The sequence below is a fragment of the Aspergillus chevalieri genome, chromosome 1 (assembly GCF_016861735.1).
Source record: "Aspergillus chevalieri M1 DNA, chromosome 1, nearly complete sequence".
In the NCBI taxonomy this organism is placed as follows: domain Eukaryota; kingdom Fungi; phylum Ascomycota; class Eurotiomycetes; order Eurotiales; family Aspergillaceae; genus Aspergillus; species Aspergillus chevalieri.
In genome coordinates, this window is record NC_057362.1 from 653524 (window position 1) to 679311 (window position 25788).

The following is a 25788-nucleotide window of genomic DNA, read 5'->3' on the forward strand; positions in this document are numbered from 1 at the left end:
ACCGTACACTGCCCGCCAATTGGGCTTTTTGATTGGTCAGGGTCCCACAATTCTGAAGCCAAGCGGCACGCTGAGTGGACGGGAAGGTCTCAAGCGGACCCAAATGGCTATATTTGATTGGACAGGAGGACAGACATCCTAAGATCGGTGGAGCCAATGACGATCGAAGGGACGGCCGAGTGGAGCCAACGCTCGCTCCATTTGCGCCAACGCTGCAGACATGATGTCATGGAGACACCGGGTGGGGCTGTAATACTGGTGGTGATGCCATGTTACCATACATCATACCATTACGGTACAAGTGGAATACATGGAGGGGTAGCTGTCAGAGTAGCTTGTCTATACTACTTAGCTATAGTTATCAGAGCTTCGATAAATCAGTACTTTGAGAGAGAAGTCATGGATGGTTATAAAGACTCAAACCTGATCAATTGGGTTCACCGTAGGACAATCAAAAAGCAAAGTTCTGAACCAGACCAATAGACGTAGTAGTACTCCGTAGGACTGGTGCGGGGTGCTGCTTTAGGGACAAACATCATCAGGCCCCTCTCTCCACTAGTTATTTCTTTCAGACTTCCTTCTCTTTTCCTCTTCTCTTTCGTCTTCTCTTCTATCCCATCTTCTTCAATCTTTATATCCGTCCCCCCGACTATCCATCATCATGTCTTCTGGACAGACCTTCAAGCTCAACAACGGCGTCACCATCCCCGGTGTCGGTTTCGGTACCTTCGCCAGCGAGGGCTCCAAGGGTGAATCCTACAATGCCACTCTCCACGCCCTTCGCACTGGTTACAGACACCTCGACTGTGCCTGGTTCTACCAGAACGAGGAGGAGATCGGTGATGCTATCCGCGACTTCCTCAAGGAGAACTCGTCGGTCAAGCGTGAGGACATTTTTGTGTGCACCAAGGTCTGGAACCACCTGCACCGCTACGAGGATGTCATCTGGTCCATCGAGAACTCGCTGAAGCGTCTGCAACTTGACTACGTTGACCTCTTCCTCGTCCACTGGCCCATTGCTGCCGAGAAGGAGACCCAGGAGCAGCCCAAGATTGGCCCTGATGGCAAGGTAAGCTTCACCCAGCTTTTTTCAGCTGGTCTTCGAGCTCAAGCTAAGTTGTATAGTACGTTATCCTCCACGACCTGACCGAGAACCCCGAGCCCACCTGGCGCGCAATGGAGAAGATCTACGAAGACGGCAAGGCCCGCGCCATTGGTGTCTCGAACTGGAACATCTCCGACTTCGAGAAGCTCTTCAAGTTCGCCAAGGTGAAGCCTCAGGTCAACCAGATCGAGATCCACCCCTTCCTCCCCAACGATGAGCTGGTGCAGTACTGCTTCAACCACGACGTCCTGCCCGCCGCCTACTCGCCCCTCGGCTCGCAGAACCAGGTCCCCACCACTGGCGAGCGTGTCAGCGAGAACAAGACCCTCAACGACATTGCTCAGAAGGGCGGCAATACTCTCGCCCAGGTCCTCATCGCATGGGGTCTGCGCCGTGGCTACGTCGTGCTGCCCAAGAGTGGTAACCCTGCCCGTATAGAGTCCAACTTCAAGAGCATTAATCTGTCGGATGAGGACTACGAGGCTGTCAACGCCGTCGCCAAGGGCCGTCACTTCCGTTTCGTCAACATGAAGGACACCTTCGGTTACGATGTGTGGCCCGAGGAGACTGCTAAGCAGCTCTCTGCTTAGATGATATCACGATGTATGTACTGATGAATAGTCTCGATTGATTCGAGCATAAATACTACGGGCTACTTTACCATGTTCATTTTGTAAACATCCATATCAATCGTAGGACATATTCCAAATCCGACCAATATGTCGGAGGACAGTCTTCCCTGTACCTGCTGTACCTCGGCGTCCATCTTACAAGTACGAGTCACACCGTACCTGACCTGTACAACAAACAAATCTCCGTACAAACTCCGATCTCTCCCATTAGATTACAAGTGCCAATAATAATTTGCTCCCCATTGGCTCGTGCTTACCAATGACGTAATGGTACCAGGGCCCCGCACTAGTCCGAAACGGGAAGCGAGACAAAACTAATCGGGAGAAACCGGAATGCACCCGGGAAAGCCCTAAGGTCAAACACCGAGCGGCCAAAAGGGGTAACGTATGAGACGTTGAGTGGGTATTAGCCTGGCATAATTGTGTTATTTGTGTTTGTGCAGAGTATGATGGATGTCTAATGCGCTTTTTTATTTATTTTTCTGCCTCTCGTTTATTGTGGCGCTATAGATGGAAAATGCCGACAAAGTCAATTGCGATGTTCAATGGACAACGGTAATCATAATCAAATCAGACTAAGTATGCTGATTTTCTACTCCTTAGGCAGATGTTGCATTCAATGCGGACCGATGCGGCATTTTACATGTACATACATGGTTCGACTACGGAAGAAATCTACTTCATATCCATTACGGATGGATGTATTTAGTATTTCATGTATTTCAGTTAATTGTTAGGACTGGTATTGAGGGATATTCTCTTTGAACGATTGTACTCCGTAGTTGATTCTCTACATAGTTTGTAGTATGCGAGGGAGTATGGAGTCAGTCTCCGTACGGAGTTGATGAATGCACGTTTCCATTTCCCCAGATCATCCTTATCAATCCCAAGTACATACGCTAGACTATACATGTGGTCGTACAGGATACATCCTGCTAACTTAGGTACAGTACGTACAGGGCATAATACACCCACCGTACATATACACCAATCTTGACAAGTACAAGTAAATGCATAACATCTAACATAGTAGTGCACATCAATTACAGATACCTGCGCAGCCCTCCATACACAGGTCCCGTATATCCCTCAACGGTTCCATCTCCCCGACGGGGTTCTTCCGACATACGTGCAGTAGTTCGCTTTCGGCTTACTCCATCGGCCTATGATCATCAATACTCTTGGATGTATTAGTGCTTGGACCTTCGGGTTACATGCATTTTTTGGAATTGATTGGGTGATGGTGGTTGAAGATTGATGTGGTTGGTTGGGCGGGTGGTTTTAAGGTCGGGTATATCGCTTATCAGATAACAAATGCATGTTTGTTATACAGAGTGTAGAGAGCCTTGGTTTCACGTGTTTTGTGCGTGGGTGTATGTCACCGAGTAGCAATCTCTGGTAGGAGGGATTATCATATATCTGCTGCTGATAAGATCAGTCTTTGAGTAAGTATCATAGCGGAGGCGTTGTAGCTGGAAGTAACTGTCAATCATGATAAGATTGTGAGCTTCTTCATAGTCCCCATTCTAACAGTTGGCACGTTGATATGGATAATCCACATCAGCATGTGAATGCCAGTCACAAGCTGTCTGGCATATCAGGATTACCGCGTCATCCACAGACGTGGATCTGATTCCTGCCATAGACCATTGTCCCGTCAAGTAAATCCAAATAACTTGCTTCGTCATTTTTACGCTGAAACTTGTATTTCGCTGCTGTATCAAAGCCATCGGTATTTAGGATGCCATGAAGTTGTGTTGAAGCGTCTTCCTATTCGCGATATGTCCCAGCAGTGAAAGTAGATCTGATACTTAGGATTCCTTTTAGACCAATGGAATGGTAGCATCGAATTTCCTCATGCTTCCAGATACACCTAGTCACATGGTTGCGATCTTCGGTTAACGGTGGCCATTGAATTAGGGCAAACACCACTGCATCTTTCTGGCATCCTTGTATTTTTATCAACTCAATTCGATTTCTAGACACATGTCAGCTAGCACAACACAGCATGTATCAAGCATATGCCAGCAACAGCTTTGATATCTTGGGGTTTCCGTGCTTCTCTGTTCTCGGTATTCTGTGCTGAAAAGCAATTTCAGGAATCAACTATAACAGCCCAAAGTCTGCAATCGAAAACCCCAGACCCAGTGGAGTTTACGACAATCAAAAATCCTCCTAAGCATTAAAGGAAGCAGCTACAAATCTACCTGTTAGCTATATAAAGCGCTCTTCGTCCTTCTAGATCTGGGAAGTGAGAAGAACACAGCCGAGGTAACGATTTCGAAGGCCACCCATCCGATCATCTGGGCGATCCGCTCCAAGTGTCGTAATGAAGAGGAGTTCGAATGTATCGGTCAGCTGGGGTTCGAAGAAAGGTGGAAAGGCTCGTTCGTGACATGAGGGCACTCCCCGGAGGTCGGTTATACTACATGGAAGATACCAGAAGGACCCAGAGAGGACAGTCAGCAAAGACGCAGCATAATATAACATGAGATCCAGCAAGTCCTCAAACGTTCATCGATGAGCACTTCTCTGCGAGAGTGAAATTTCACTGGCCACGGCGGAAGCAGATATTGTGAGGACCTTTTGCATATCCTCACAAGACTACATAATTTGCTGCAATGGCGAAACAACAAGGCACAGCCGTTGCTTGGTGGACAGCGCAGCGGATCAAGCTAAGCAGGAACATTCAAATATATCATCTACGTTCAATTTTTTGGCCATACTAAAAAAGCATCTCATACCCCTTAGTGTCTCTCGATGGGTACACCTCAAAGCACGGACCTGGAGATTTCAAGCCATCATGGAATGGTGGAATTGGGATATAGTTCACTATGAAAGGCACCTAACCACGCTATCTGATATAGAAGTATGCTGTGGCTGAGCGTATGGTCTCTTTCCCAATACGGGAGAGCCGCGAGAATCTAGAGCTGACTTTATCAAGATGCTTATGCAGGTGGTACTGCGAAGGACGCGTTTGTCCAAAACACTGGACAGAGCATTCCCGGAATCTTTAGGCTTGTACTGCCATCCGATTTTCGAGCATTATTAATGTGCGACGGCTTGGACCAAAGACAGTTCCAATTGATGTCGCACATCGCCGACTCACTTACATATCTGAGAAAAGTATTTGTCAAACCATACCACATTTGAATGCGCAAGAGTCACCAAAAGCAATCTACAAGCCTGCGGTCCCAACATCATCGGAAAAGAATTCAGCATGGAGGTAGCTGAAAGAGCAGATGGCCTGAATTTTTGAATGTTCAGGCTCGTGCCCACGAAATCATAACTGAATCGGACGAACTGATCTACTGCGGCATCTAGGCATGGAAAGGTGCGTGTGGTCTTGTGGTGTTTGGACATTGTCACTTCCAAGGGGAAAAGTCCTGGCTTTTGATATGAGTATATGGATGTTTGATCAGGTGCGTTACTGCACGAAGCAATAATGAAAGCATTGGACAGATGTCTCTTCATGGCAAATGACTCGAACCTGATATGACCTTCAGTTATTTGTTAAGGAGCTGCAATTGGCAAATTGGCAGGGTCAGAAGACGCCATGAGACTATGCCTCAACCAGCTCCTTGGAGAGAATGCAGACCCGTCGCCTTGTTCCGCAAGATGGAATAAGAGATTAACAGCATGATCATAACTAAAATCAGACAAGCCTGGCTTCGAAACGGAATTGATCCACGGGCATTCGCTCCCGCCCATCTCTCCGAATCACGGCCCACGGCATCATTGCTTACCCCCAAAATCTAGCCAAAAATCCCTTGTTCCAATGTCGAGTGTCAGTAGCCTCAGAAAATTATGCACAACGAATTGAGCGAGACGGTTAACAATATCCAAGTCTGTCCTGTGCTAACCGGAGAATATTGTATAGATAGCCTGTCTTCCACATCGATACGGCTCTAAACATCCAAGGCCACTTGATTACAATATCTGAACACGTGAGAAGGAGAATAGCTACCCTGTGCTATCTAGCAGCTCATTGATTACATTATCGCGAAAATCTGGGGATTTTCATATGCTTCTTGAAGGCTCAGATTTAATAGAAGCCATATCTCAGCTTTACAAGACGCATTCTACACAATTCATCGTACAATCAACCTACTATAAACACATTGATTTATTCTCAAAATGGCACCCCCAGAAAGCTACCACGCCCTTCCATTTCAGGAGATCTCAATCTCCCATGTCCCTGCAACATCCCCGACACCCACCAGCGTCGTCCTCCTCACCCTCAACCGACCACAGAGACTCAATGCCGTCACCGCGCAGATGATCGAGGAATTGGTCGCCGTGTACGAGTATTTCAAGGCAGATGATCGAATCAAAGCTGTCGTGGTGACTGGTGCTGGAAAGGGGTTTTGCGTGGGAGCGGATCTTGGGATCGGGTTTGGGAAATTGCTGCAGCAGTTGAAGGAGAATCCTTCGAAAATGATGGATGAGTATCGGGATGGGTATGTTGATTTACCATCATTTGTGGTGTTGGAGGGCTAACGTAGCAATGTTCTGTAGAGGAGGTCGCGTCGCGCTGGCAATGTACAACTGCCACAAACCCATCATCATGGCGATCAACGGCCCCGCGGCTGGGTTCGGAATCACAATGACACTCCCAGCGACAATCCGCGTGGCAAGTGCCGATGCGAAGATTAGCTTCGCCTTCTCACGACGTGGACTCGTTATGGAGGCGTGCAGTTCGTATTTCCTGCCCAGGCTCGTGGGGCTTTCGCGTGCATTGCATTTGGTGACCACCGGGGAAAGCTATGAGGCGTCGGACCCGTCACTGAACCAACTCTTCTCTGAAGTGTTACCTTCACCGGAGAAGACAGTTGAGAGAGCTCTTCAGATTGCTGCGGATATCGCAAAGAACACGTCCACCGTGAGTACGACTGTTATGCGCGATATGATGTATAGAGGCCCGTCAAGCGCAGAAGAGACCCATTTGTTGGACTCGAAGGTCTTTCTGGGAATGCTCATGTCGAAAGATAGCCAGGAAGGTATTAAGAGCTTTTCTCAGAGGAGGGAACCGGAGTTCAAGGGGAGTATGGCTCGTGATGCGCCGTGTGGTTGGCCATGGTGGGATGCAACGCACACGGAGGGAGGCAAGACGAAGCTCTAGCCTGCTGCATATGTTGTATATTCACAATCTGTAGATATTTGCGGACAGGAATGAAGTTATCACTATCAGGACGAAACTTGTAGTTGTAGAGAAGCACTAAAGGCAGCTACAACGTCACTTTGTCTGAAGCCTGGCACGCGGCCTAAAATAACCATTCCTTGGAGGAGATCTGACATTGTCAGCAGGCATTTTGCAAGAAACTGTAGTTTAATACTAGATACTCACAGAGAAAGAATCTTTCAATATCCAGGGTGTATTGATGTAGTGATTTGGGTGGGGATGATATGTTGCTTGCTGGTTCATTTTGCTCCGATTGGTCTCCGCCGCTTGCAGTTGATTGTTCTGAGTGCGAAGGTTCAGCTGAAACAGACTGGCATTCTCTTTCAAGGAGGCCTTCCACTCGCGGAAACAGGGATGATTCTTCGAGTTGAACGCCACGAGCACTGAGAAAGCCTTCCACGTCTCGACAATCAAGCCACTGACCACCGAACCCGCAAACCTCGAGTAACCGATCCGTATCCCAATTTGATTCAACATCGGAGGCACATCTTACCACAGGCAAGACTCCAAGTAGCCTCTTTGGAAGTCTCATTTTCGGAGGATAGATTGGATTTCCCGTGTCATCAAACAAAGGGTAGTGCGTTCCTGCGCCACCAATGCAGTAGAAAGGGAGAGCTTGGATCTCCAATGACTCCCCAGAGGCAGCCATAACAAGCCGCTTGAAGTAAGGATACATCTTGGCTTTATTCTGGATGCAAGGGACCAGGCGGAAGACTTGATATATGCGATTCGGATGGGAGCGTGGGTCGCTGAACAAGCGGAATGCATATTCCAAACAATAGCGTTGAAGACGTCGCGAGAACTCGGCCTCCTGGAAGCAGTAAGTGTAAATGAAATTCCCGAAAGATTGCCAGGCACTGTTATTGCTATCGGGTTGGCTGTCTTCTTCGTTGTGGTCATCAGGGGACAATGAAACAGTCTCCGGAGTGGTTTCCATAGACTGGGAGCTTATGGATGGCAGTGGACAATACCCGAAGACATTTTGTTGAGAAGTGCTTCTGCCGCAGCTACTATCGCCCTCTGGTACTAATGTGGCGCATTTTTGTGCGTTACCTTGACGACTGGTACTTGAGGGTCCTGATGAACTTGTAGGAAATCGACCCACGTCTGTAGTAAAGAGACGTTTAACTCCATGAAAATGATCAAAAAGCGCAGGATGAGTGCTCTTCAAGTCAGAGTCAAGCGCGATATCGTATAGATCGGAGAAGGCTTCGAATATCCCATTAATCTTTTGCTCTAGTTCCGCGAGTCGTGCCTGAGTATTCTGCAAAGCAGCTTCTTTCTTGAGCCGATATGTCTTCTGCGCTTGTCGAATTTGTTTCCGACGACTCTGCGTGGTGTCAGGTAATTATCTTTTTTCGGCTTTCAGTATTCCAGCGCCTCGTACATACCTCTGACAAAACCGCTGTGCCCTGTGCATCCAACCTCGGTCTCCCCACATTCCTGGACGATCGCCGTTGACGAGTGACTCTAGTAGAGTCCATTGGTAATAAATGCGACTGCTCTGGACTAGTGATAATTTCGACTGCAGATGTCGAAGAACTTGCCGAGTCTCGGGCTGCCGATGGTTTCTCATCAACCGGGAGATAAGACCGTGCGGACAGGAGCTTCAGAAGATTATGTTTGTTTTCGGTGGTCATGATCACTCTATAGACTCTTGGCCGTTTGAAAGCTCGATAAAATCATATGGAAGACCGTTCAGTCGCCCGCCGGCGATAATATAATCAGACCTCGGCCCGCTTCCGGAGTTGCGGGTTGGGAACATCCCCGGTCATTATCTGGTTATTGGGGTCAACAGAATCTGGTCTGTTTGCCACTTTTTATACTCCGCAGAAGCTTTTCTCTATGGACCAGAATTGTGTGCTCCGTATTCGAGAATTCCAGAAAGCCATATCAGGTGACGGTGGTCTAACCGCATTTGGTAAAATGGCATAAGGCACACATTACCAATTTGGGCACAGTCACGTGTGGCTGAACGACCTCTAATCAATGACAGAAATGGGTTTCACGCACTCAAGATGCAATACTAGCTTATCATCGAATTCTAGTGGACGAAAATGAAGCAATTACAACACATCATGGCTGTTGTTCATCAGAATCATCCAGTGAGGCGGAAGCGAGGCGCATCTTAACGTGGTTATCCCACTTCCAAAGGCCGGCATAAACACCGCTATTTCTCTCATCCAGGAGGCACCTTCCATCATCACAAACATTCATTATACCATTCTGTGAATATTAGTGGAATATGCTTTGTGATCGCTGTGCTGCTGTCTTTCAAAATCCCAAGATTTCCATCTCGCCGTTCCATCTCCGCCAGCGGTTTGATGATGACGACCTACAAGTCCTGCATCCCAACTTCGCGTCTCTCGAAGCTGCGATCAAGGAAAGATGCGGCTTCTGCCATCGAATTTCCCATGCTTTGTCATCCAAGGGAGATAGTCAGATTTTTACCGATTTCCAATTAAGCCCGGACGTCGACCCTGACTCATTTTCTATACGATATCGCCTTGTTTATGAGTCTGATAATGGGAAGGTCGTTTCATATATGGCTGTCTGCCTTGCACAGAGAGCAGACGAAGAGCTGAGAGAGCATTGCTCGGAGTATTTAGTCATATCTCCTGGTAATTCGAGAACAACACTTTAACTTTGATCACCTATCTGACTTGTGCTCCCAGAGCAAGTTCCTCTGACAGGAGAATCAGTCATAGAGACAGAGAATGGATCCACTACAGCATCGATCAATACCATCACTTCCTGGATCGAGAATTGCAACAGGAACCATTCCCTATGCAGCAGAGAAGAAGGACCTCGGTTGAATCATCAGTTTGCTCGGATCCTGGACGTAGGTGATGTGCCCGACGCGCCCGAGGTGAAGCTTTGTCTCCCAAAGAATCTCAAGTTCGATACAAAATATGTGACCCTCAGTCATTGCTGGGGAGGTATCACTTCGGAACCTCCATCCCTGACCACCGCGACATACGACGAGTACTTGCAGCGCATTACCGTCGCGGATTTACCTCAAGCCTTTCAAGATGCAATCCAACTGACTCGAAAACTGGGAATTCGATACTTTTGGACTGAGTCTCTATGCATCATTCAGGACTGTCCAAAGGACTGGCTGGACCAGGCAGGAGTGATGGGTGAAGTTTATCAGGGTTCGTATCTCAATATTGCGGCAGATATCTCGCTCGATCCCAATGGAGGACTGTTTACGATAAGAAATTCTGTCTTGGCGACACCTCTGCGAATCTCCGTCCGGGGTAATATATCGCAAGATGATCTTCCACCACTCAGATTAGAAGGTGCATCACTGTTTGTAGCTGAAGCAACACCTCAAGTTCTCGAGACAGAGATTGATCTCAATACCCGTCTTGGTAATAGAGACGGAAACTTCGATCTCAAAGACAAGGACTTTGCTTTTACCGCGCGGAGCGTTGAATTGGTAGAAACTACTCTCTATGCCGAATTAAGAACCATATCCGGGGAGTGGAGATGCAGATGCGTGGACGTGAGGGAGCTTTTAGAGGGACCGTCTGATCGTTCAAGTTTCAGACTTGTCGGGGGCTCAACTCTCTTCATTTCGGAACCTCAGGAAATCGACCTTAACGAGTGTCTCGCAAACAGAGATGGCGCTGTCAACGCCGATGGCACAGACTTCGCTTTTACTGCAAGGAATATCTCCCTCGACGGGAGTACCTTACGAGCTGAACTCCGGAAGATCAACGGGGAATGGAGACAGGATAGTATCGACTTGGCCAGCTGTGTTAGCTGGTCATCGGGGCGACTACGTCCCAAAAAGTTTGTGGAGACCTTCTACGATGTTGTCACGGATGGCTACGCCAAGCGGTCAAAACAGACCTTAGAATCGAAATCCAACGCCAAGGAATGGGTTTTCCAAGAGTCTCTGCTAGCTCCACGACTAGTGCATTTCATGGACCGACAGCTGATTTGGGAATGCACCACCTCGAAGACTCTTGACGAAAGATCGAATGAAAAGAGCGATGATCGACAGGGCGTGATAAAGTGGTCAGAACCGGAGGACCCGTACTCCGTGAACTTACTCCATGAACCAAAGACGAGGGAGTTGGGACTTGATTACATCTGGTCTTCCCTCAGAGCAATGCACGGCCGTAGTAAATTCACTTTCCGGAGGAAGACTCTTTCTCAAAACTCAGATCTCTTAAGACAAGCGAAGCAAATGTGCTACGGAGAAAGCGAGTTTGAGACAACGCACTCTCTCATCAAATACTGGTCCGACATCGCAGTCAATCACAGTGCTGCATATCCAAGACAGATCGACCGTTTGATAGCCGTTGCTGGTCTGGCAAAAATACTGTCTACCAGAACGAGTTTCCGCTATGTTGCTGGACTCTGGGAAGTCCAACTCCCACGGCAGTTGCTCTGGACCCCATCGCATTTGAAGGAGATGCCAACTGAAAAGTCCACCGCCCCATCGTGGTCATGGGCATCATACCCTGGTGGTATAACAGATAGAGGAATAAAACCAGGCCCCATACTTGAAACAAACGGCGTCATGGATCTAGTCAAATGCCTCTCTATTGACATCGAAGGCTTATCTGAAAAGGATGACATGCCCTTCGGCCAGGTGAAAGACGGGCGACTTCTCGTCCGAGGCCGCTTACTTCCTATATCGCTCGATCTGAGCGTCTGGCCAGAGGGTGCTACACGGGAGGATACACTTGTTCAGTCCTGGACTGGGTCCACGTCAGAAGCCCCTTGCGGAGAAACCTTCCTAGTTCCAATTCTTTTCACATGCTGTGACGATGGGTTTTCAGACTCAATTCCTAATTCCCTGCTCCTGGAATCGACAGAAGAGAAAGGCGTGTTTCATCGTATCGGTACAGCGCGGCTTAGGGATTGCTGCGACTTGAAGAATATAACACCGCAACTGTACACAGCTGAATATATCGACCATGAATTCGAGGACGATGACGAGAGTGAAGCTAGCGCTGAAGACGATGGCTTCGTGATAATTCCCACCCCTGACGCAGTCAAACCCAATCCCCAGCAGGACGCTAGCAACAATGCTACAAGCCATCACGCCTCGAATGATACACAATATACATTCCTAGACGAAGCGAGCGAAATTGCCACCGAACGCGAGACAGATCCAGACAGTGAGCGGACAATGACACCCGAGGAGATAATAAGCAGTACCGAGAGGGAGATTTCGCGGTGGAACACGCTTTTCCCAAAACTGCCTAAGACGGAAGAAGAGTTTGAAATTGATATTAACACTGATGAACTGGAGCGCGAAATGATGGGCTTCTACAACAATGATTCAGCTCGTTCCAGTCGGACGAGAACTCAGGCGGGACATAAGAGGAAGGTGCAGAAGCTGACACCGAAGGATGCGATTGCAGGTCATTATTATATTGGTTATATTGAAGATGATAAGGATACAAACCGGTACGGGCATTTTGTGTTTGAAATTCGTTGATGGAATGAACATGGGGTATCGCTCGGCTGAACCCTAAGCAACGATGAACGTGAACCACTTCTACGAGTATTTCATATGGCGAGGTTGATGGTAACCCTCATGATAAATAATCACAGGAGCTTCAACCGTAATATGAAATCATCATAATCAATTAAACTGCAGCCCCAAGGACACCTCGGTAATCGATCCCAAGATTACAATATCTCGGTCAACAGAACATCCACCCATCACAAGCTAACCATACATATAAAAAACACTCACTTACCCCGGAATTCCAATGTTAGACCCAAATCCCAAAATGAACCAACTAATGCAAACCATCCCACTAGCCATCCCCATTGATGGCTATGGCAAAATTGCCATCACCACAGCCCTCCTCACTCTATACGCAATGCTCGTCCGCTACTACCGCTACCAAAGATGCACAGCAATCCAATCCCGATTCCAAACCCCCAAACGCCCTCTCTCGAGCATGACCGTTAAAGAAGCGCACCAGGTCGTCCGCGAATTACGAGAACTCGAGTTCCCGTATAGTCTGCACAATGCTATGAAGATTTCTCTTCTCAAAGTTACTACTCTTCACAACCACCCTTCTTAGAAATCAATGCTAACAAAAATTGACAGACCGGCTCAATTCCAACAATGACCAAGCTCTTCACCGCAACCGGCCAACTAAATGAACGCAACGCCCCTAAACGCGCCGCAGACACCGAAGTCCTCCTAACGGAAGTCCACGACAGACACCCCGGATCAAACGAGCATCTCCTCGCCATTTCCCGCATGAACTACCTCCACTCGCGCTACCGCAAAGCAGGCAAGATCCTCGACGAAGACATGCTCCACACGCTCGGCTCCGCGGTCGTCGACATCTTCCGCTCCGTGGACGAGAACGAATGGCGGGTGTTGAGTGCGACGGAGAAATGCGCGATCGGGGTGTTTCATAAGGCGCTAGGGGATGCGATGGAGATTGATTTTCGGTTTTTGGAGTCATGTGGGACGGGGTGGAGGGATGGGGCGCATTTTGCAAGGGAGCTTTGTGAATGGACGGTGGAGTATGAGAAGAGTGTTGCGAAGCCGACGGAGTCGACGAGGAAGATTGGGAGGAGGCTTATGGAGTTGGCGCAGTGGAATTTGCCGGGGGTTTTGAGGCCGGTTGTTGAGAGGGTGATTGCGACGAAGGTAGATGAGCATGTTCGTGTGAGCATGGAGTGAGTACCGCCATTTCCTTTGAATTTATCTTGGACATACATACTAACAGAGCTCAGCTTCGCCGATCCCGGAATCCTTATAACCGCCATGATGAAGACATTAATAACCACCCGCAAGTTCCTCCTCCGCTACTTCGCCCTCCCACGCCCCGAATCCAAAGCAGTCCGTACCCTCAACGGATCCCCAGATCCTACCACTGGTCTATACACTACAAACCTCTGGATCGCACAGCCGTGGTACATCGAACCGTCTTTCAAAAACCGATGGGGTCTGAAAGCTATGTTCGCACGACTGTTTGGGGATGGTGCCGTTCCTACGCGGGATGGTCCATATAAAGAGGCTGGGTATGATTTGAGGACGATTGGACCTGCTGCGCAGGAGAAGAGGGGACATGAAGAGATGGAGGTGATTTTTGAGGGGTTGAGGGGGATGAATTTTGCGGGTGGGTGTCCGTTTCATGCTTAGACAGACATAGTCATGCTTGTATAGGCTTATCATGATGCAATGTCTTGAGAAGATCAACTGGAAGTCAATTGAAATCAGGAACGATCGTACCCAGACAAACTCCTAGTAGCACAACAGAACTCAGACAATAGATACCCTGATTCCATCAAATATGTACAAAACACCGAGTTTACTATGTGCAATCATTAAACAAACAATCACAATATGTACAGAACGAAAAACAAAACAGATGTCACGTCGTGAGACTAAGCCCGAGCCCGAACACGCTTCGGCATTGGCGTCGACCCAGCGTTCGCCTTGAAGATGCTCTTGCTCTTCGCTGCGGACGTTGTTGATGCCCGGCTAGTCGGTTTCGGCACTTTGCTGGCAGGCGTCGTTGTTGTGGGGGCGCTGCTGGTGTTCTTGGCTGGCGATAACAAGCTGGGCGATTTGGGAGTCAACTTCTTGCGCTTCCCGGCGGGAGTGTCGGTGGTACTCTTGGATGACGAATTCGCTGGCGACGACGCAGGTTTAGGCTTTGTAGGAGTGGCAGAGCCTCCAAGTTTTCGCACACGTCCAGCTGGGGGTGTTGCAGTAGTCTTTGGTGGAGCCAGGGTGCCAGTAGAAGGTGCGGTTTCGTTACCCTTCTGCGCACGCTGGGATCGAGTACGGCCACTGCTACCACCAGTCATCTTCCGCTTCTCGCTGCCCTTCTTGGTCGGTTGTGTGCTGTCAACATCGGAGGGCTCATGACTGGGTTCCCGCTCGGCAGGAGCAGCTTGTGGCTCTTCCCCATCTTCAAATTCCACCAGACGTGCGTCATTCCAGCATACTCGATTCCCTTTCTTGTTGGCACTAGGCACAGGCTTGGGAGACTCTTCTTTTGATTGCTTCTGCGCCAGATTCTTGAGTACGTATTTGGGAAACACCGCGCTACCCTTGTTTTGTCGCGTGTTTTTGCGTGTCGCTAGAGCAAGTTCCTGGGCCTCCGTCTTCTGAAGGAAGACGAACTCTGTCCCCTTGGCGCGACGGAGCGACAAAGTGTTGCGAATGGCGGTGGTAGTCGTCCGTGGCGGTACACGAACTCTCGTACTTCGACGGGTGACCGGGCTTGATTGCTGTTTCTCATCGCCAGTCTGTTCCTCGTGGTTGTTGGCAATCTCCTTGCGAATCGGGCTTGCGGGAGGATTTTCAGGCTTCTTGGGCGATGGCAGGCGGACTTTCTGCGGGGACGGGCTTGGGGAATTGGTGTCCAGCTCTTCCAGAGCTCGACGGGATCGTGGCGTTGGCATGTCGGGGATCTGTTCTTCTTTGGTAACCTCTTCCACGACGTTCTCTTGCATCGCTGCTTTGGCGGCCCGTTTCGCTCTGGCCTTTGTTAGGAAGTTGTTGAGCAATTCAGCATCCTCCCCATCCAGTGAGCTTCGAAGTGCCGACCGTACAAGAGTTGATTCTTGTTGGGCACTTGTGATTTCTTGGGCAGGCGCAGTCTCTTTCTCTGGTTCAGACTGATCCATTGTAGTTTCGCTACCTTTGCTGATTTCTTTGCTGACTTCCCTGGCGGTATTCAAGGTTGACTGACCATCGCGGGGTTGTACGTCAATGTCGCTTTCTTCACTTTCAACTTCTTGACAACTCGACGTTCCATGTAGCATTTCAGGATAGGCCGTATCCTGATTAAAAGCAATCGGAGAATTTGGTTCGATGTCCACGGATTCGTCCATCTCGATGGGATCCTGCGTTAAGTCCGCTTCGATGTCTGACGTGGAGGATTCCTGCCCAGTCTCGCGGTCACTTTCGGGCTGCGATCCATCCACCAGTGGAGGGGTGTAGGACGTAGGGAGTTTGCCTGAAAAAGTCAGTATTGCATGTCTCAGAACAAATATAACAAACAAGTAAAAATGGAAATTAACTGACGTCTCCTCCGAACCTCGCCCTCCCACTTGGTTTCCAAAAACGATCGTCCCCTCCCTTCCATCTCTCCAGCATCAACTCCCAAGCACCTCCGCTTAACACCCCTCAGCACGCTCGCACCTCGTGAGACATTAATCTCCGTATCCAACAGAGTCTCCTCGAGCGGCCTGTCCGCGCCAGGCATCTGCTGAAGCGACTTCATGCTATTGAAAGATGTGCGGAAGCGCTTCCAGACTTTGCGGGGGCGAGATTGTTGGCTCAGGAAGGAAGTGGAGGGCTTGCGATCCCAGAGGCGGGGGAGGGTGCTGGCGCGTTTGACGGGAGTGAAGCGGAATCGGTCTTCGCTTTGGGATTGCTTTTGGGTTGAGCTGGTTACGCGAGGTGTCAGTTGTGGCCTGTCTTTCTTCTGTAGGACTTCGGTTCTGGGTTTGCAAGGATGGGATGATAGGGGTTAGGAGAAGCAGAGTCCAGTCCCTCTTGAGCCTGCTGCCTTCCAGAACAGAAATAGAACCATAACCATTGAGGAATGTGCTTCAAGGCATAGAACAGAATAAAATAAAGTAAACCAACCATATTTGCGGAGGCAGGAAAGCAGATGGCCCGGCGTTATTGCGCATGGTTTCTTATACCGCGAGGAATGTCGCGACTGAGACGTGGTATGCTGCGAGAAAGGGCAGACTATGATAGTGCAGATGAACTATAATATAGCATAAGGAACAGAACTGAGGATGCGGAATAACACAATTGATAAAAGATAGAGTCGCGAGTGAAAGACGTGACGTTGGAGTTGGAGATCCGGAGTTGTTGGTCTTGTTTCTTTTGGGCCCGCCGTTGCTGTGCCAACTGCCTTCAGTGGTACCTCGCATACAGTATTGCACCACTCGTATACAAGGAATAATAGTCTAAAATGATTCAATGGTGTTTTAGCAGCTAAGGAATTGCCATATAAAGAAAAACGGTTCCTGTCTATAGTGTTGACAGAATGGCCGCTGTAAGCCGATTGTGGCTGACCAAATCTACGAGCAGTCGAACCCCAGGAATTTCCAGTCTTCTGACCATCCAGGTCTAAGTCGTCAAGTCAACTGACTGTATGCATATTCAAGGATGAACTGTCGTAGTCTGAGAGAGAATCATGTCGAAATCATATCATGTCTCATAAGCCGTAGTAACAACCAAGTACTAACGCCGTCACCATGCTCCCATTTGTTACAATCCTCCGTTCATTGCGCCAGTCTACCCTGTGCGTAGCTGGGTATCCATCCAAGTAGCTGTAATATCTCATGGCAGTTTCTCCTCCATATCCCTCTCATCAAACGGGTCCCCGAATTCCTCTGTTCCGTATTAGCCTCCGTCTAGCATCAACCCCCTCCCAACTCCCCAGCACCAGAAGCAAAAGCCGAGATATAGATGTGGCTGCACAGGGAAGGGAGACTCACTCAAACTAAAATCCCTATCCACCACAAACTCCATTGCCCGCTGAGCCTCATCTTCCGCCCGTTTACTCTTCCACTCCCCCGGCTTGACCTTCTGCTGTTTCCCCTGTGCCGTAGCAGCGCTATTTCTCCTCTCAAAAACACCGAGGTCTGCTGTTCTTTCCATCTGTTGGGACCCTGGTGGGGACAGTTCTGAGGAGTGGATGCCCGGGGGGTTGGTCATGGTTGGGGTGCGGGCTCCGGATTCGGGGGAGGAGGCCATTTGAGAGTCACCGTCGTAATCTGTAATCGTGTTTAGTGTTGGTTATGCCTTTTGTCTTTGGGTTCTGGTGCTTGGTTTCTGGCTTGGTGGTAAGTTGATGCCTGGTTGGTGATGATGCGGGGAAGAGAACGCTGCTTGCGAAGGCGCGTATAGAGAGGATGGTAGAATCCAGAATGAAGCCATATTAATGAAGACACTCACCTGTCGGCATGATGGATAGGTGGTGTCAACCACTGGATAGAAAAGAATGTTGATGTTGGTTATTGTCGTAGTCGTCGTCGCAGTCACTGCTTGTTTCGGCGCTTGGTCCGGTCCACCACTTAGTAACCTCACAAATTCCGAACTGAAACGGAAACTCCCCATAAAATCTTGACCACCACTGCTGAACGCCCAGTCTTCGGTCCTGTGATGATTCATTTTTGGGTAGACAATTACTCTACTATTTTAATTTCACAGCGATACTCATTCTTTTTGGTTTTGTTCTTGTTCGTCTTGCATCTTTTCAGCCTTTGCCATCATGAGCGCGAGCACTGCCGGTCACAATGTTTGGGATGATGATTGGGAAAAGCAGGCAGATGTATGACCTTGCTTCTTTTCTGCTAATTTCTTCAAGATATATATATGTTTCTATATCGCAAGCATGAGTGCTAACCGGTATAGACTCTCGACGAGCAGCCTCCGCCGGAGAAGAAAGTCTCGTCCAAAGTCACCAAAGCACAGCGCAGAGCGCAGCAGGCCGAATTCAACCGCCAATTATGGGCTGAAGCGTACGTCTCTTTTGAGCATCTATATCATGTCTATCTACATTCAATTTGTCTGGTCTATCGCAATTCTAACCCAATAGCAGAGAACAACCTCAGACCTTCCATTTCCTCGAAGCCCAATCCGACGTCCCCCTGAAACAAGAATTCAAACCTACCGTCACTGTCCTCAGTCGCAAACCCCAAGCCTCCGCCTCGCGGAGTGCCGCAACACCCAATACAGCGACAGCCGGTATGGCCCGATTGGCTCTGGTCGCGGACGACAAAGTCGAAGAGTCCGATGAAGAGGACGAGAAAAAGAAACAACCTGAGCCGACTCCCGAAGAGCGTCAGGCGATTGCAATGCGGAGCCTGGAGGAGAGACAGCGCAAGTACGAGGAAGTCCGAGAGCGGTTGTTTGGGAGTCCGTCTGCCAATACATCCGGTACTTCGACCCCTCGCAGCGCAACCCCACCCAACAGGCAGAACGAGGGCCGAGGGAAAGGCAAGAGTCGAGGTGGTGGGAGAGACAACAACAGGGACAACAACAAGGAAAAGAGAGATTCTTCGTCAACATCATCAAAGTCGCGACAATTCTATGACCCAGGGAATGCTCCTCGGTCGAACTCAAACTATGTACAGAGAAAGGATAATCAGTCTCCCGGTGAACGGGCAGGTGGTAGCCAACAGCAGTCCCCACGCCAGCCGTATCGTCATCCTCGAGGGCCTGATGCCAATGGCCGTGGCGGCTTCAGGCCCAGAGGCGCAAAAACAACTTAGGATTCACGGGAAAGGCTCATCATGGTCTAACGGTTTATTCTATTTTCTGCAATTGTCTCGGGAACACATCCCGACATATAATCCCGCCCACATCGCCAAACGCCCAACGCGTCCAGAGATTCACAGGCAAAGCTACGCCGGGAGAACCTCAAGGCAGTCCTCTTCCAGAGTTGATTGCATTTGCAACCTGAGAAGTATTGGGACGGTTCTCTATAACAAAGTTAGTGCACGGATGCCAGATTTTGTCGACCAGGAAACTTACGAGCATAACGCTCATAGCTGTCCAAATACAGCTCATCTGTGCTGGTCGTCGTTCGAACATGCTCATTCGATTCAATCGCGTTGACCCAAGTCGCCCACCGAGATCCTTCCTCGGGATCCGGCCATCCGCGGTAGGGCTTGAGAACGCGACGAAGACGAAGGATCCAAGGCGCGACTTGAATATCCACAAATGAGATATGGGGCCCCAAGAAAAATGGCCCTTGGGGATGTGCGGCGTCAATCAACTTGGTGAAGCCCTCACGCAATTCCTGGGCTTTCGAGATTTGTTGCTCCTGGTCTTGTTCTTGCAGAACGCGATAGAAATTGGGAACGATATGGCGGTTGATCTGGGTGATCAGAATCATATCTATTAACGGGCCTCAAGGAAGAGGAAACTCACATGGTCCGCCCACAACCGGCTTTGAGCGCGCAACTTCGCATCGTCTTTCGGCATAAGTGGGGTGCCGGCATTCAAGTCCTCGAGCTATATCATGTTAAAACGGAAAATCGATCTCAAGTTGACCGGTGCGAGCCATACATATTCCATCAACACTGTACTCTCATAACACCCCCAATCGCCATGTCGCAGCGCAGGAACCAATCCCCGGGGATTCACCTCGAGCAACGACTGCGGTTTCTTATATGGATCGATCTCGATATATTGATATGGGATGCCTTTCAACTCCAATGCGATCCATACCCGCTGCACGAATGGACTGCAATCGATTTCGCTGTTAGTAGAAGATTCGCAATTCGTCAATTGGTTAGGCAATTAGACCCACCAGAAGCAACTACCAAATAACTTCAAATCGCATTCATTCTTGTGATTGAGCGCGGTCAGCGCAGCGGTACCGGTGGCTTCGGTATGGTATGTCTTTTGGCTCGTTTGGTGTTGGCGAGCCATAGTTTTGATCTTTCGCGTCGATTGATGGGTTAGAGGCACTGGATGTACACGTGGTAGTAGAGGAGAAAGCAAAGCGCACCGAAGGGGATTCGGGATTCTTTTGTGAAAGAGAAGAAGCAGAAGTGTTTCAGGAACATAGTGTGAAGGTTAGATCGGAGGGAAGCGGGGAGAGGGAAAAAAGCCATGCAGTGACGTCAAAGCGTTCCACTCCGCTTGTATACATAAACTTCGAAATCAGAATAATTGAATGAATTGTGTTTGCGTGTGCTTGCAACATGCTGTGCTTGACTGGGAATCCGTACAGAACTACAAGAGCAGTATTGAAATCTACTTCCGGGGCAAGATAACTGACACCCAAAAAGAAAAACGAAATACGTACCGGACTCGATCTCTTTCTCTCCCTCGCCTGACTCAGAACCCGTCGCTGGACACTATTCTTCTTCACCCGATCGCTCTCTTCCAGCGTATGCCGATGACCGCCTCCAACGCCATCATTCTTCCCATTCGCGCCATTACCATTCACCCGCTGAATCGTGAAGAACCGTTCCCCAGCGAAACCATCATGGCCATCCGGTGGTGAAGGATTCGGCGTGAGTATACCAAATGGCTGCGACTCCCTATCATTACCATTCTCATTCCCACTGTGATCAAGCAGCGCATGAACACCCGGTAACAACTCCGACGGAAACGATGGGTCTATATCATTTGGCGTCAATCCCGGGACGAAGCCGGGAAAGTATTCTGTGATTTTGATCTTGACATCACAGAGATCGCGCTGTCGGGCGGTGCGTTTTCTCTTCTTTTTGTTTGGATCGTTGGATTTTGGTGTCCCTGGTGGACGGCCCTTGAGTCGACAGTCCCAATAATGCGAGACGAGAGGCTTGCGCTTGTAGCGCTGTGTAGAGCGGTGGGAGTAGACGTTGTCGATGTGAGGGAAGTAGGTTAAGAATCTACGCATCAAATCAGAAGCAATCAGGGTATGTGCTTTGTGCTAGGGCGTTAGAAGACATACTGTTCCTCACTCAGGGTAATCGTCCCGTCTACATTGAACAGCCTCTCTCTCCACGAATCCAGATCAGGCGGATGAGGAATGCATTTCATGTCCTTCCCGTTGTCTGTCTGCTTGATTGCCATGTCGGCTGTAAGTGCAAAGTTAGACTCATTCTGCTGCTGGAGCTGGGGATTAAGATGGCCCAATCGACCGTTATCAGTATCATTATCTCTAATCTGTTGATATTGCTGTGTCGGAGTATGATGCGGGGTATCCGTTATCAGGAGGTTATTAGCAGGTTCCCCTGTTCGCGGAGGTCGCAGGAAAGCCCGGGTGTCTGTAGAAATTGCATTCTGGGGATGATGCCGGTGCTGGTGCTGTAGATTCTCAATGTCCGACTGGAGAGGGTGGAATGTATGCGTTGCATCCGCGGGATCTCCTACCCCTAAGCTCTGCTGGGCTGCAAGAGATGCCGCGTCATCTGCAAAGGCTGGGAGTGTTATGGGTTGTAATTGACCAATGCGCTGAGTATCTGGGGTGTCCATCTTGTGGGGAAGGTGTATATTGATAACGGGTGCTGCTTTTGCGGATGATGTTGGCCTTGAAGCGGCGTTAGATACAAGTTCGCATAAAGTAGGCGGTGAGAGGCAGTGTATGAAACTGATGAGGATCTATCGGACAAATAGTCGGCCCGATTACCGAGGCCAGGGGGTCTTTATATAGGTCGGTGTTTACACGTATTTAGATAGTTAAGCACTCAAGCACTTGTTCTACGTGTGGTTACCATAGACTTCAATATTATTCCTTTCGGCGTATATTAAACTCTCCATCTTCTGTACGCCATATAGCCTCGTGCAGTCGGATTATCGGCTCCCGATTCCCCGAACCTGAGCTACCCGCTTCAGAAACCAGCAGCCACGAGAGTGTCACAACCTGGCTTCTCTCGTGTCGTACCTAGGGTTCTAGTTAGTTGTATTTCGAGACTGAACACTTACCTTAAGTGTTCCCAAGTAGTCGTATGCTCAATGCCCCTCCGGGTCCGGTTCGGTATGTCGTATGCGTTGATGGGTATGTCGCCCCCTCCAGGCTCCGTAGTTCAATAGTCGTTGATGGGTATATCGCCCCCTCCAGGCTCCGTAAGATAATCAACAAGTAGGAACGGTAAAGGTAACGAGTAGAGAAACAAGGCCAACCGAGTACGTATACTGGGTTGTTGGTTAAGTGCGGACGAGTCAGAAACTAGAAGGTAACCAATGCTGTAAGACTTGAATTGATCGCGAAGAACTAACTAGGTGCATGAATGAGTGTCCTTATATATCCTCCGCTTGTATACCATATGGACTACCATTCTGATGGTAGTGATTGTGGTAGTTGTATACCATCTACCAATGCCAAGCCATGGTATATGGTAGTTGATCACGTGATGCGCCTGTTAACTATCACCTATGATCCCTGTCCTTCCTGCATTATTACCAGAGCTTATAGTCCAATGATTCTGCCTTGACTCCCCGCATAATCACGTGAGATTAGTGCCTTAGGGGTCTGTAACATTACCTCCCCCTCCTTCAGGCTTTCGTCCTCGAAAGTCATAAAGCTGTGGCATCTCCCAGGTAAGCACTGGCTGCCCAACTTCCTTTTATTATCATGACTCATCATGTCTCGTGCCGCAGTTCGTAACCGATATCGTGAGTTTCAAAAGCAGGCTGCTGAAATTGACAAGCAAGGTGTTCCTGTTGACAATCCTTGTTCCTTTTGTGAACGGCGTGGCTTTTGTTGTATTATGGATTCAAAGAGTCGAAACTGTGCCGCTTGTACCCGCAGGGGTAAGAAGTGTGAACCCCGATTCCATTCTGATTCTCAATGGGATTCCTTGAATCGTGATCGTGATATGTTGGATGCGCAGATTGATGAGGCCGAAAATCAACTTGAGGTTTTGTTTGCAAAGCTGAAAAATCTAAAAACACGTCGGAAGTTCTTAAATGAGCGTGGTCGGAAGATGTTGGATCATGATTCCAACATTATGGGTGTGTTGAATGAAAGAGATCCATTGAATGCTGAGGATCTTCAAGAGCTTGAGCGTCTTGTTGATGAACAAGAAGCTGCTCAGCTTGCCGCTGTGTCAAATGATCCTAGTTTGACTCAGATGATGAATTCCCCTTCCTTCTGGGAGAATTTCGATTCTGCTGTCGCTGGTGGTATTCCTTCACCAACTGGTGGCAACCCGTCAAGTTCGCGATAGGTTCCCATGTGTTTTCTGAGGTATCATATCCTTCCCATTTAACCAGATAACATGGTCGTCCGTTGACTTGCTTGTAATCCAGAATTTGTTCAACTTCATATTCATCATCGTCGCTTTCGATTTCGATGTTTTCCGTTGGTATGGCGTTTTTCGGTGCTGGTTCCAATAGCGAGATGTGAAATACTGGATGTATGCGCTTCATTGATTTTGGTAGTTTCAAGCGATAGTTCACTGGTCCTGTTTTTTCTTCAATGGTGAAAGGTCCAATCTTCTGGTGATCGAGCTTTTGACTTGGTCGTTTTGTTTTGATATTTCTGCGGAGCAGGAATACTTTCTCCCCCCTCTTCAAGGTAGGTCCCTCTCCGTGGTGCTTGTCGTAATATATAGCCGCTCGTAGGTTCATGAAATCGATGTCTCTTGACAGTTGGTGGTGTAAGTTCTTCAGCTTTTGGACTGTCTCATTTGCCGCTTCTGATGTGGACTCTTGTGGTCGTGGCTTTTCATATAGCACTGGGTGGTATCCATAATTGGCGTAAAATGGCGTTACTTTGAGTGTTGAGTGCTCTGCATTGTTGTATGCAAACTGTGCCATGGGTAGGAATTTAACCCAATCATCTTGTTCATAGTTGATGTAGTGCCGTAGGTATTGCTCAATCGTTTGGTTGGTTCGTTCAGTTTGACCATTTGCTTGTGGGTGGTAGGCTGTGGTGAGTCGGTGTTCTATACCCATCAAGTTCGTGAGTGTCGTCCAGAATTTTGAAGTGAACAGTTTGTCTCTGTCTGAGGTGATCTTCTGAGGCATTCCGTGGTTGGTGATGACATGCTTCAGGAATATCTGTGCCATATCTGCTGCGGTCATGGTTCCTTTGGCTGGCACCAAATGAATATATTTGGTCATTCGATCTGTGATGACTGTGATCGAGTCATATCCTTGTGATGTCGGTAACTGTGTGATGAAGTCGATGGTAACCCATTCCCATGGATGTGTTGGAGCATCCGGGGATTGCATTTTCCCATAGGGTTGATGTCTTGCTGCCTTATCTCGAATGCAAGTTTCACAGTTCTTCACATATTCTTGAACAACTTTTCGCGTGTTTGGGAAGTAGTAGTTTCTCATGATTTGTTCAGCTGTTTTCTCTGTTCCCAAATGTCCGTGGAGTGGAGTGTCATGGTGCATGCTGATGATCTCATTTCTCATGCTTTTTGGCACATAGATGAGATTGTGCAAGTACACTAATCCATTGTTATCTGTGGTCAATTTGTCGTTTTCTGCTGAGTTTTCAATCATATCCTGGATCATTTTATCTTTTTGTGTTTCTTCGACAATTTTCTTTTCCAAAGGTTTGTTCGAGGTATGCATGGTTGCTGCTAACACCTGGTGGTTGTAGCTGATGGTTCCGTCTTCGTTGGTTTTCAATATCGCTGGATTGATCGTTCGGTCTTTGATCTCATAGTCCGGTCGTCGACTGAGTGCGTCTGCTTGTCCATTCTCATTTCCTTTGCAGTGGATGATCTTGAAGTCGTATTGCGATAGTACTTCAGCCCATCTGGCCTGTCTTCGGGTCAACTCTTTGGTTGTTGTGAAGAAGGTCAGATTCTTGTGATCTGTTTTCACAAGTACAGTGTGTTGTGCTCCTTCCAAATAAACTCTCCAAGTCTTGAATGCTACCACTATGGCTAGCAGTTCCTTGTCATGGATGTCATAGTTCAACTCCGCTTGAACTAGTTTTCGTGAGTGGAATGCAACGGCTCGTGGTTTTCCATCTGGTCCTGGTTGAGTCATCCTCATACCAATGGCATAGTCTGATGCGTCGGTTTCAATTGTGGTTTCCTTTTCTGGGTCGAACTGCACAAGTGCTGGTGCAGATACAATTTTTTCTTTGGCTTGTTGAAACGCTTGTCGTTGTTCTGGTCCCCATTGAAACTCTTGTCCCTTTTTCAACAATTTGAACAGTGGTGTCATGAATTGTGAGTAGTCCTTCAAGAATCGTCGGTAGTAGTTCACAAGTCCTGTAAACTGCTGAACTTCCTTGGTGTTCTTCAGCTCTGGCCAATCCAAGATTGCTTGAACTTTGTTCTTATCCATCTGGATTCCCTCTGTAGTGATCCAGTGTCCTAAGAACTCGGTTTCCTGAACATGGAATTCGCACTTCTTCAACTTCAATCGTAGCTTCGCTTCCTCAAGTTTTTGCAGTACTTTTTTGACATGCTGCACATGTTCTTCGAAGGTG

General features: G+C 48.6%; 9 protein-coding genes across 9 annotated transcripts; 5 read left to right on the forward strand and 4 right to left on the reverse strand.

Annotated features, from left to right (window-relative positions):
- Window positions 1-661: 661 nt before the first annotated feature.
- On the forward strand, window positions 662-1695 carry gldB (putative glycerol dehydrogenase (GldB); the record flags this gene model as incomplete). Its single annotated transcript, XM_043276854.1, has 2 exons — window positions 662-1069; window positions 1126-1695. The coding sequence occupies 2 exons, from the start codon at window positions 662-664 to the stop codon at window positions 1693-1695; spliced, it is 978 nt and encodes a 325-aa protein (XP_043131340.1).
- Window positions 1696-5874: 4179 nt separating this feature from the next.
- On the forward strand, window positions 5875-6859 carry ACHE_10221S (uncharacterized protein; the record flags this gene model as incomplete). The annotated part of the gene is made up of 2 exons (XM_043276865.1): window positions 5875-6197; window positions 6256-6859. The coding sequence occupies 2 exons, from the start codon at window positions 5875-5877 to the stop codon at window positions 6857-6859; spliced, it is 927 nt and encodes a 308-aa protein (XP_043131341.1).
- Window positions 6860-6924: 65 nt separating this feature from the next.
- On the reverse strand, window positions 6925-8559 carry ACHE_10222A (uncharacterized protein; the record flags this gene model as incomplete). The annotated part of the gene is made up of 3 exons (XM_043276876.1): window positions 6925-7028; window positions 7085-8249; window positions 8311-8559. The coding sequence occupies 3 exons, from the start codon at window positions 8557-8559 to the stop codon at window positions 6925-6927; spliced, it is 1518 nt and encodes a 505-aa protein (XP_043131342.1).
- A 605-nt stretch (window positions 8560-9164) lies between these two features.
- On the forward strand, window positions 9165-12380 carry ACHE_10223S (uncharacterized protein; the record flags this gene model as incomplete). Its single annotated transcript, XM_043276887.1, has 2 exons — window positions 9165-9540; window positions 9595-12380. 2 exons carry the CDS (start codon window positions 9165-9167, stop codon window positions 12378-12380), a joined length of 3162 nt encoding a protein of 1053 aa, XP_043131343.1.
- A 277-nt stretch (window positions 12381-12657) lies between these two features.
- Window positions 12658-14054, forward strand: ACHE_10224S (uncharacterized protein; the record flags this gene model as incomplete). Its single annotated transcript, XM_043276898.1, has 3 exons — window positions 12658-12948; window positions 13005-13588; window positions 13646-14054. 3 exons carry the CDS (start codon window positions 12658-12660, stop codon window positions 14052-14054), a joined length of 1284 nt encoding a protein of 427 aa, XP_043131344.1.
- A 245-nt stretch (window positions 14055-14299) lies between these two features.
- ACHE_10225A (uncharacterized protein) lies at window positions 14300-16564 on the reverse strand (the record flags this gene model as incomplete). The annotated part of the gene is made up of 3 exons (XM_043276909.1): window positions 14300-15882; window positions 15951-16315; window positions 16518-16564. 3 exons carry the CDS (start codon window positions 16562-16564, stop codon window positions 14300-14302), a joined length of 1995 nt encoding a protein of 664 aa, XP_043131345.1.
- A 661-nt stretch (window positions 16565-17225) lies between these two features.
- ACHE_10226A (uncharacterized protein) lies at window positions 17226-17853 on the reverse strand (the record flags this gene model as incomplete). The annotated part of the gene is made up of 3 exons (XM_043276920.1): window positions 17226-17278; window positions 17384-17662; window positions 17844-17853. 3 exons carry the CDS (start codon window positions 17851-17853, stop codon window positions 17226-17228), a joined length of 342 nt encoding a protein of 113 aa, XP_043131346.1.
- A 306-nt stretch (window positions 17854-18159) lies between these two features.
- ACHE_10227S (uncharacterized protein) lies at window positions 18160-19162 on the forward strand (the record flags this gene model as incomplete). Its single annotated transcript, XM_043276931.1, has 3 exons — window positions 18160-18219; window positions 18303-18409; window positions 18490-19162. 3 exons carry the CDS (start codon window positions 18160-18162, stop codon window positions 19160-19162), a joined length of 840 nt encoding a protein of 279 aa, XP_043131347.1.
- Window positions 19163-19310: 148 nt separating this feature from the next.
- ACHE_10228A (glutathione S-transferase family protein) lies at window positions 19311-21863 on the reverse strand (the record flags this gene model as incomplete). The annotated part of the gene is made up of 7 exons (XM_043276942.1): window positions 19311-19372; window positions 19425-19770; window positions 19824-19907; window positions 19962-20139; window positions 20206-20336; window positions 20707-21277; window positions 21340-21863. The coding sequence occupies 7 exons, from the start codon at window positions 21861-21863 to the stop codon at window positions 19311-19313; spliced, it is 1896 nt and encodes a 631-aa protein (XP_043131348.1).
- Between the last annotated feature and the right edge of the window lie 3925 nt (window positions 21864-25788).